General features: G+C 48.5%; 1 protein-coding gene across 2 annotated transcripts; it reads right to left on the bottom strand.

The window, feature by feature from the left end:
• Positions 1 to 1,312: 1,312 nt before the first annotated feature.
• Positions 1,313 to 6,583, bottom strand: TCTEX1D2 (Tctex1 domain containing 2). 2 transcript variants are annotated; one of them, XM_027647647.1, is made up of 5 exons: positions 6,453 to 6,583; positions 5,854 to 5,987; positions 4,169 to 4,238; positions 2,350 to 2,413; positions 1,313 to 1,744 (listed from the first exon to the last, which is right to left on the bottom strand). In XM_027647647.1, exons 1-5 carry the CDS (start codon positions 6,518 to 6,520, stop codon positions 1,697 to 1,699), a joined length of 384 nt encoding a protein of 127 aa, XP_027503448.1. In that variant the 5' UTR covers positions 6,521 to 6,583; the 3' UTR covers positions 1,313 to 1,696. The 2 variants fall into 2 exon arrangements, with proteins under 2 accessions (XP_027503448.1, XP_027503447.1); XM_027647646.1 differs by lacking the exon at positions 1,313 to 1,744 and adding an exon at positions 1,751 to 1,966.
• Positions 6,584 to 9,945: the final 3,362 nt, after the last annotated feature.

Below are 9,945 nucleotides of genomic sequence, written 5' to 3'. Positions count from 1 at the left end.
CCTGGCAGTGCAGGACACCAGCGTGCAGAGCTTCATCAGCAGCTCGCTCTTTCTCCAGAGAAAATGCAGCATCCCTGTCCCATGCCACAGCCAACGGTGGTGAGGCTGAACAATCATGGATGCAAACCTTCTTACCTGCTTTGTACAACACCTTTGTGAAGCAGCCATTAAAACCCTCCAAAACAGAGCAAGCGCAAGGTGAAAAATCGTGATTTAATAGCCATGACTTGATAAAAGCATCCAAACGAGTCTGAGGTCATATATACCATCTCCTGGAAAATGTTGCTGTGGGGAGGGTTTCGCTGGCCCCCAGAATTCACACTCCTGGGTTGCACACAAACTAAGCAGTGCTGCCACATCTCTGGGCAGGTGCCTCTGGGAGACAGCCACAGGCAGCAGCAAAGCAATCAGGGAAGTCACCTTCCATCTCCCATCAGAGGAAAAGGAGAGGAAACCACTTTCAAATAAACATAATAGAGACCCAGCAGTGTGCTGTCCCTGGTACTGTAGCCCAAAGAGGGATTTTAGAAGATGCATCGTAATTTTTTACTTCCCTGACTTCCAAGAGCTGCACGGGGAGAGTGTGTTTTGCTCTACCAGTTGGTGAGGGTGGGATTCAGGGTTCACCTCACCCCACTTCAGCATGCTAAAAGCCATTTCATGTCACTGGAATGGTTCAGCTGTGCTTGCTTGGTCAGCACACAGAGAATAGGCATCACCACAGAACAACTCATCCCACCTTCCGATGGGCATCCAAGATGCTCTTTGGTGGCACCCACTCTCTCAGGAACCAACCTGGTCCTCTAACTTTAGGGGAGATGAGAAGCTTTAGCACTCTTCTGCAGATCTGCAGCAGCCTTTCTCATGCTGGAGTCCTAACAAATTTGGTTGTAAACATCCACCCTTATATCCCAGAACAGAGAATCAGAGACTGAGAAAGCACTGCAGTATCTGTTGAAGAGGGCAAGGTGCAACAATCATTCACAATGTCCCTGGGTGCACCAAACCAAAGAGCAGTTACAGCAGGGAGAAGTTTTGGCAGTTTTGGGGTGTGCAGGCTGCTGGCTTGACCTAATGTCCTAAATACCTTGTCTTCCTATCAATTAACACCACCTCATGTGACACAGTTGGGACTCATAGCCCAATTGTTATAGGAGTCACAGAAACAAATCTGGATAACCAGAATAAGAGGTCAGCTTTATGGGTTAGTTTACAAAGAATCCTCAGAAAATGCTCATCTGAGTAGTGCAGATAAGCCATCCAGACGAGTGCACTTTGTAGAGTGGAAGAAAATATCACAGGAGAAGAAATATTAAATACATAGATTTATTATGTTTCTTTTCTTATAAATATTCAATTAATTTCATAAAAATGAAAGTAACAGAACCCTTTCAAGACAAAAGTTTAGTTTGTCTTAGAAACAATACACTTTTAGGACAAAACCAACATACTACATAAAAAACAAGGGGCCATTTAAATAAAGGACATAATAATATTCTGCTTAAAGCTCTATTGATTTCCACAAGGAATAAGGAATGTTGTAGTGTGTAGACCAGGTGTAGGACGTGCTTTGTATAGCTGTTATTTTCTTAGGTACTAAAGGAAGAACATGATGCTTTAGTGCACTTTAACAAAAAATACCCCAAAGCAAAGCTTTCTCCTCCAACTCTGTCCCTCTGTGCAATGTTTGCCACCTTCAATAGTAGAAGCAGCCAAATGCAGCTACCACACAAAACAGGCTGTCCTGGGGAAAACAGAGAAAGGCTCCGTGTTAGTCAAGGCAAGCTCTTTGCTAGCCTAGTGGAATGGGAAAACCTCAGGGAACGTTTAGACCAGAGCATCACCTTACTCTGTAATATATAGCAACTTTCTGTCTTTTGTTCACCTCATTTTTGGTGTAACCCGGGTCAGTGCATCTGAATGCCAGAAGTGCCTCACTTTCTTCCATCCACACTCCCACAGGTGTCTGGGTGCCAGTTTAAAATAAAAAAAGAATGAAGTAAAACCTCGACTTCTACTCAGTCCTGGATTTCAGCCATGCTCCATGACTGCAGTTCAGCAAAGCACAGAGAAGACTTTGCGTCTTGTGCTTCCTCTCCCCACCTGTAAAATGGCGTGACTATAATGACTTCTGTACAGTACTGTGTGACCTACTCAGGACAGAAGTTTCACTATGTTGGATATCTAAGTATGTTATGTGAATGAGGACATAAATCATACTGTTTCCATAGTCTTGGTTCATTCCTTCTACTGGTTGTGTTTTTTTCTGCTCCATACTTAAGGTCTCTCTGGCTCTCATACAAAAGCAAGTAGCCTTACACTTCCCATGGGAATCCAGCTGGTACTTACATTCATGAACACGTCGTGAGCACAGCTGTCAGTGTCAGCGTCCCAGAAACATCGCGCGGCCATGCTAAACAAAGGAGCCAGAGCAGAGACATTACCCAGAGTTCATGTGTGAGGACCTAAGTGATCACAGATACTTTCCTCGGAAACCAAACTGAGCTTTCTTTAAAGATAAAGGAATTGGGAAGTGTTCTCCTGAATCCCAAGCCTAAATCTCCACTGCTGAATACCACATGCTTTAATCCCCTCTGTATGTGGCTCAAGCTCCATCTTCAAGCTCATCACGTATCAACCCTGCTACCTCCACTGTGCAGCAGGGCTCGAACCTCACTGGTATGGTGTGTAAGAATCTTTGACTTCTGGCCTATGTATATTGGTGACTGATTTAGCTTATTTGTCCTTGTCCTTCACCTCCTGCACCCTCATGGTACATACTCCCAACTTATTTATAGGAAGCGATCGTATTCCTTGGCAGATGCCGTGTTACTAGACCACGAGCTAAGCTCTTCTAGTCTTTTTGTATCTATACCTTCTGTTCCCTGAACATCCTGCTGGACTTCTACACCTGCTTCAGTCCAAGCCTCACCCTGAGGACAAGTAACCGGACCATAACAGGGTATTACAGATGAGACCTCGCTGCTGCCTTGTCTGATGTCACTGACATTCCCCCTTCTTTGCTGCAAGTGTCCCAGTCCCTGCCTGCCCCAGTCAGTCTCAGCTGATGGGATTCCTCTTTGTGGCACACCATGTTGTTCCCAGTCCCTACATGTATGACTTACTGTTCTAAGATTGCTGAATTTAATCTCTTCTATTACCTTAGCCCTCAAGATTATCCCGGTTTTTTGGTTTTTGCTGTACGGTATTCCACTCTGCCTCTGGAACACCCTGGTTACCCAGTATTTTGCATTAAGGATGTTGGTGACCATTCATCAATATTGCCTCCTGTCTGTTGCAAACCAGAGAATTTCCCCACAGGCTGCCCTGTCAGCCTGTGTTGTTGGGCTTCACATTTCCACCTCACTGAACTGTTCACCCTGGTACGGTGCTTCTGGAGCAGTCTGCCTGCAGCTGGACATTCCTGACAAAAGCCTGAGCAGCAGGTACAAATATTTCTCTCTGACCCTCAAAACACTAAGGCAGCTCTGCTGCACTTATCTTCTGCTGGAGTACCAGGAACAATAATAAAGATAAGTCCGGCAGATAAAGCACATAAACCTTGTGGGCTGTTCTCTTTCGTCTTCTCCCTACCCAGTAGTAATAATGGAAAGCTACAGCCCACTACTGCAGCCAAGAGGAATTCTTTTGTCTCACTGCAGGCATCTGGAGCTGACTGCAAGTGCTCAGCACCCACATGGGAATTTGGCTCGGTTCCCAGGACAGTAGTGCAGGGGGATTATTAATATTTAAACTTCTGAAAAATGCCTACCTGGGATGATTAAATGTAAATGAAGTGCTTATGGAAATCTGACTTTAGACAGAAGTGAGTTACCCTGGTTCTTTTGCTCCAGCAGGACCTTGGGAAGGGATGGGGTCTGTGCCCTAGTTCATCATGAATACAAAATAAAATGCTTCTGCAACACTCCTCACCAATGCTTCTCAGCATTTCAGGTTGCTAAGAACCACCACAGAGCCCATTATCACTGGCTAATTTAATCAGCCACAGCCTAAGCCCTCAAGTGCCACTTAAAGAGAAAAGAAAGTCCTTTACACTTTATCATCTGCAGAGAGATCTTTGTACCTAGCAAAGCTGGAAGCAGCTTCCAAAGGAATAAACCACACCCAAACCCAACAAACATGATAGAAAGACAATTAGAAAACTTACTTCACTCCTTCTCCTCTCTGTTCTCCAATCACAACCTGCACCACCATTTTGTACCTGTCAAATCCCTCCTCTGGAGACAGAGAAAAAAATAATAGTGAGAGCAACAATTTGTTTAAAATATGAGCCCATAACAGGACCCTAAATGCTAAAGATTTCTGGCTACAAAGCAAGTGTCCTTTACAAGCCCATGCAAGTAGCCAAGTGGACAGATTGCCTTGTGGCTTCATTTTCCTAGCATGGAGTACCATGGTTTTACTGGAGCTAAAGGGTGAACAGAGTAGTTGGCCTCTATCAAAAGATGCATCTAAGGCAGAAGACACCCCTGAGCAGCCACACTATATGTCAGCATTCTGCTTTGACAACTTTCAAGAGCTGACCATATGGAAGGAACGTAAATAAGGCTGCTGTGGAAAAAAAATGCAAATTGAAAAAAATTGCCTTATTTTAAAACTGTTCTGATGCAAAGGTATTGTAGAGATTCTTCTGCCACACAGGTGTTTCCTTTGCTTCTGAGAGGGATAAAAGGCCCCATAAAAGCATATGTGGGTCTGTGTTATGTGTCTGCAGAGATATGCAATTGTTTTACAATAGCAAAGAAACACCTCCGGGGCACAGACCAGATCCAATCAGGCCATGGCAACGTTCCAGAAGCCAAATCAGAACAAGCATGTTTAAAATCAAATATGGATGCTAATGCCTGTCTTCGACAAAGCAGTGTCCCAGGAAGACTCCGGCGCATTGTTTCCACTGGAGGATTGAACACAACAGGCTGGGTCTGTTATAACATCCACCACGTCAGTGCTTATCAGAGATACCAGCTGATACAGCGGCCACACGGGGCCAGCCTTGCTTCAGGCTGCTGCAACTGTGTTTACACACTAGTACAGCCAAGTCCTGTGCATATGAGCTCGGCATCAACACGTGCTGGGCGTACAGCTGCTGCTGGCTTTAAAGCAGATGTGCAAATCTGGGAGAAGCATCAATCCGTGGCACCTGCTGAGGGTGACAGTCCGGCCATGCCACTGCGTCAGGCCAGACCAGCAGATGGAGCACCAGCCTGCCCCAGGAGGAAAGCAAAAAAAAAAAGTGGCTGTGCCAGCACACACATCCATGTACTTGTCCCAGCACAGAACTCAGGAAACACCTGCTGGAGCTTGCAGTTTCCTTCTTGAACTCAAAAATATTGGAGGGTATCCTGTGCAGCACCACCACAACCTTCTTCCAGTGCTGTAAGGCTATAGTCACACCCCTCCTTGTCTGACTGCTCCTCTCTCCCCCTTCCCTGCACCCTCTGAGCCTTATTCTGATCTCCCTGCTATTCCACTCTGACCCAACTCTGATCTAACTTGCAGCAGAAAAAAAGCAGGAATGGTTCTTTTTATGGAAGCAAGAAGCAATGAAGCATCACTCCTTTCTTCTTTCCAGTGCCCTTCTTTACCTCTGCAGCCCCTCCTGACATCCCACACTAGCCAAGCTACATGAAAACAGATCCTGTCTGCTTGAATTAGATCTTCAGTTCCGCAGGCGAGGAATGTATATATAGGACAGATTGTTTCATAACAGTAGACTCGAGTCAGTCAACAGGGAAGGCATAGGTTTCAAGAACAAAAGAGGAAAGAGAGATTTTGTCAAAAGGGAGACGACACGGTAAGAAGAGAAATTACTTCCTCAGCAGACCTCCTTACCTTTCAGTCTGTCTTTTATTGTCTCTGATAAGGACTTTGTAAGCTCAGGCATTTCCTCTGGGTTGTACTGTACATTGGCCAGCTTCTCCTTCAGTATCGCATGGATGCATTCTTTTACTGAGGACGATTTAAATCTATCAGAGAAAAAAAAGCAGCAACAGAAAGCCCCAAAAGTTCACACAACATGTAGAAACATACACAACCCCACTTGGGAAAATGTAGCTTTCACACACTTAAGAAAGAATGACAAATCAAAAACCACGGGGGAAAAAAACCGTGCTAAGATGGAGATACTTTACCAGCCCTGCCAAAAGCTAAACACCCATGAAAAGGTGCGAAAACAGCCTTCTTGGAAGTTGCCCCTCCAGCAGCATCCTCTACCCGAGCGCATGTCAAAGTTGGTCAGGGAGCCCAGTGCCCCCCATCTCCCAAACCCTCGGGGCTCCCCCATTCCCAACACACCCCCACAGCCCCTCCTGCCCAGGGAGCCCTCCCCGACAGTCCCACCGCAGCTCCCACATCCCCAGGGCCACCCCCCCCCCAGTCCAAGGCCCCCACCCTCCCCCCCCCCCTCCCCGCCCCCCCCACCCTCGGCTCACCGGTGCTGGAGGCCGGGCCGAAGGCTGTAGGTGTTGCCGGCCCCATCGTCCGGGCCCAGCTCGCCCATGGCCGCGGCCCCCGCAGCCTTCCCGGCGTTGGGTTACCGGGACAACCCCCGCCGCTTCCGCCGCTCCCACCGCCCGCCCCCGCCGCGTCAGCGCCGCGTCAGCGCTCGGGGGGAGCGGGATCGGGGGATGCGGAGCCACCGACCGGGGCGTATTTCCTACCCTTGCTTAAAAAAAAAAAAAGGCAACCAAACCAAAACAACAACAAAAAAACCCCAACCCCCAAAACCAAACAACAACAACCCCCCCAAAAAACCCCACAAACCGAAAACCCCAATAATTATTTCGACTAATTTTTGCGATTAAAAAACTTGCCCAATAACGTAATTGGTAAATAAATGGTAAATAACTGCTGTGGTGATTGTAAACTATTTTAATAGTTGTATTAATGGTAAAATTTTGTTGTGGAAGACACTGAGGTCCCATGAGCAGCAGCTGAGGGCAATGGGGGTGTTCTACCTGGAGAAAAGGAGGCTCAGAGGTGACCTTATTGCTCTCTACAACTCCCTGAGAGGAGGTTGTAGACAGGTGGGGGTCAAGCTCTTCTCTCAGGCAACTAGTGACAGGACGAGAGGACATAGTCTTAAGCTGTGCCACAGGAGGTTTAGGTTGGACATTAGGAGGAATTTCTTCACAGAAAGGGTGATTAAACTTTGGAATGGGCTGCCCAGAGAGGTGGTGGAGTCACTGTCTCTGGAAGTGTTTAAGGAAAGACTGGTCTTGGCACTTGGTGCTGTGGTCTAGTTGTCATTGTGGTGTTCGGTCATAGGTTGGACTCTATGATCTCAGAGGTCTTTTCCAATCTAAATGAGTCTGTGATTCTGTAAATGAAGTGTTTGATAAGGCTGCTGCCTGGGTGAGGTGGGAGGTCTGATAGAGAGAGAATGAGGTAAGATGGCCTGGCCTCTCTGGGTGCTTCCCTGATGCCCCCATCCTGCCCCAAATCAGCAGCTGCAGTCCCTATGTGCACCCTCACCCAGGATTCAGTGGGCTGGAGCAGCTGTGGGTGTCAACAGGGCAGAGAGGTCCCTGTGCCCAGAGACATGCCTGCCAGATCCCGGCCTCAGCTGGATGGGGGCTGTGATGGTGTCCCAGCCCCAGGAGCCTTACTGGGAGGGCCTGGATGCTGAGGGACAGTGGGTGCAGGTGGAGGAGAACATAGCCTGGACTCGTTGCCTTTGCAAAGCCTGTTCCCCTGATTTTTGCCTGTGTGTTGCTGCCAGGCCTTGTACTCTTTTCCTGCCTCTGGGCCATGCATCCCAGCCGTCAGGGAGAAGGTCCCAGCCTTGCTCCTTTCCTCCAGGAACTTAAATCCTCCAGAAACGCCTAAAATTCTTGCTCCCTGATATCCTTCCTTTATCATAGCCCTGTGCTCTTTTCCCTGCCTGCAGCTGCTGTCTGTCCCAAGGAAGGCTGCATGTGATGCAGCCCCTCCTGAGCTGACATTCTGCTTACCCCACAGTTTATCTCGATGCAGCGATCTCCACGATCCTTCCTGCGTACAGTGAGTGACGCGGCTGAGAAAGGTCCCTGTGCGCTTCACCCAGCTCCGAATGGAAACAGTGTGAGGGCACAGAGCGTGCTGGTGCAGAGCGTGCTGCTGCCAGGATTGAGGTGCTGGAGGGGGCCATCACTTGTGACAGGGCTGGGAATGACTGGAGGTGCCCCTTGGGTACAAGAGGTGCCCTGGGAGGCAGAGGGTACAGCTGCTGCAGTTTTGCTTGGGATGCACTGGCATATCCCGACTGGTGCCTGGTCCTGCCCCAAACTGGTCTGAGCACAGATGGGTTGATGGGATCCCGAGCAGCAGCAGCTCCCAATTTCTACAGACTTTAGCAGCACCACTTGCTAGAGATGGACCGTCAGAGTCCTTAGTACCACCAGGCTCTGCCCGCCAGTAGGATCAGCACCGCACTGCCATGCTGAAGGTGATGGTGGCCCCATGCCATACCCTTGTGGCACCTTCCCATCACAGTTACCATTGCTCTGCCCAGGCCCTGTAGGTTTCCGCTTGCTAAAGGAACATTTTCGTGCCTCTGTTCCGTCTCTCCGCTTACTCACTGCCTACCGCTGCTTACTCACACCCACGGGCTGCTGCCTGTCCCCACAGGGTCAGGTGCTGTTCCTCATGCAAATAATTTGCAGAGACCTTCCTAATTTCCAAGAAGTATCTGAAAGACCTCAACACTCTTCCGTGTTTATCTGCAAACACTATTAACTGTTTCCTCTTCTTGCCCAAGCCGTTCACCTCCCGCCTGGGTCAGACCCACAGATGTGAATTCAGTTAAACTGTTAGGGGAAGGATCTTTGGAACCTGTGGGTTTCTCTTCCTGAGCATCTTTTTGGGGTAACTTGTGTTCCTCATTTCATTTGGGAAGCTTTACTTTCCCTGGACTTCACAGTCATTTAGCTCTGGACTCCAGTCAGCTCATCTGTGGTGTTTGATCATGGCTCTTTTTCATCTTCCAAATTTTCAGTGCTCCTTAGATACCCCAGATACTTGTAAGCCATGTTGGGTCTGACCCTCTACCCTTTGACTCTGGTGATAGCTGTGTGCCCTGACAGTGATGGCTGCAGGAGACTAGAACCTCCTCTGCATCCCAGCTGTGTTGGTGGGACTCTCACCGACTCAGTGGGCCACCTTCTTGTTGGGGAAAAAAAGGACATTTGTGCTCCTATGAAGTGGTGTGATGTGCTTGCTGAAGTTACTCTCTCTTAGTTTTAAAGAACAAACTGTTTTCTCACTTGTTCCTCTTTCTCCTTCCTTTTTAGACCTTCTTTTGCACTTTTGGTGGCCAAATAGCAAAGGATTGTCCCATGGAATTCACTATATTCAAGCTCACATAAAGTGACCCCTCAGCAAACCCCCAAGGCGTACCATCCACCCCATTGGGCTGGAGGGGATTTACCAGCATGACGGGGTGCAGCAGCATGGTTTGAGCCAGGCTGTTTTTCTTGGTGCTGGAGAACCTGGCGAAAGAGCCAGCAGGAGCTATGTTGGTCTGGCAGGGTGCAGGCAGTGTGCAAAGCCTTCCTGAAGCCTGGTGGCTGCTGTGGGACTGGGGCTGGGCTCCTCTATGATGCTGACACCTGGGGCACATGCTGGGCTGGGGCACAGCACCGCTGCTCACCTCGCTTTCCTCTGCAGCGGCTTCCTAACAGCGAGGTTGATCTTTTCTTTTATTCTTTTCATCACTTGTAGTTTTTTTTTCTCAGAAAAAAGGGCATCTAGCCATTGTTGGTTTCTCGTGGACGTGGCAGCCTCCCCGCCTCGGGTACCGGCTTACACCCATTTCAAACGTGCATTGGAAAGTTTGAGCAATTCATGCTATGATTTTAATCAGAGCCCTCTGATGCTGCTGCATGGGGCGGGGAGGATGAGCCAGTTTTTCCTGCTGATCCCTGCCTTGAAAAGTCGTGATCTTGG

The sequence above is a fragment of the Corapipo altera genome, unplaced genomic scaffold (genome assembly GCF_003945725.1).
Source record: "Corapipo altera isolate COAL_440 unplaced genomic scaffold, ASM394572v1 113, whole genome shotgun sequence".
Classification (NCBI taxonomy): Eukaryota; Metazoa; Chordata; class Aves; order Passeriformes; family Pipridae; genus Corapipo; species Corapipo altera.
Note: the sequence above shows the minus strand (reverse complement) of the source record. Positions and strands in the feature narration are given on the sequence as shown.

Bases quoted from the DNA above. Each gene is read 5' to 3' on its own strand.
- TCTEX1D2 (XM_027647646.1), bottom strand. From the start codon at position 6,520: ATGGGCGAGCTGGGCCCGGACGATGGGGCCGGCAACACCTACAGCCTT. The intron at 5,988-6,452 runs GTGAGCCGAGGG...TTTCTCTGATAG, and splicing joins CGGCCCGGCCTCCAGCACCG to ATTTAAATCGTCCTCAGTAA. The intron at 4,239-5,853 runs GTAAGGAGGTCT...CTCTGTCTCCAG, and splicing joins AATAAAAGACAGACTGAAAG to AGGAGGGATTTGACAGGTAC.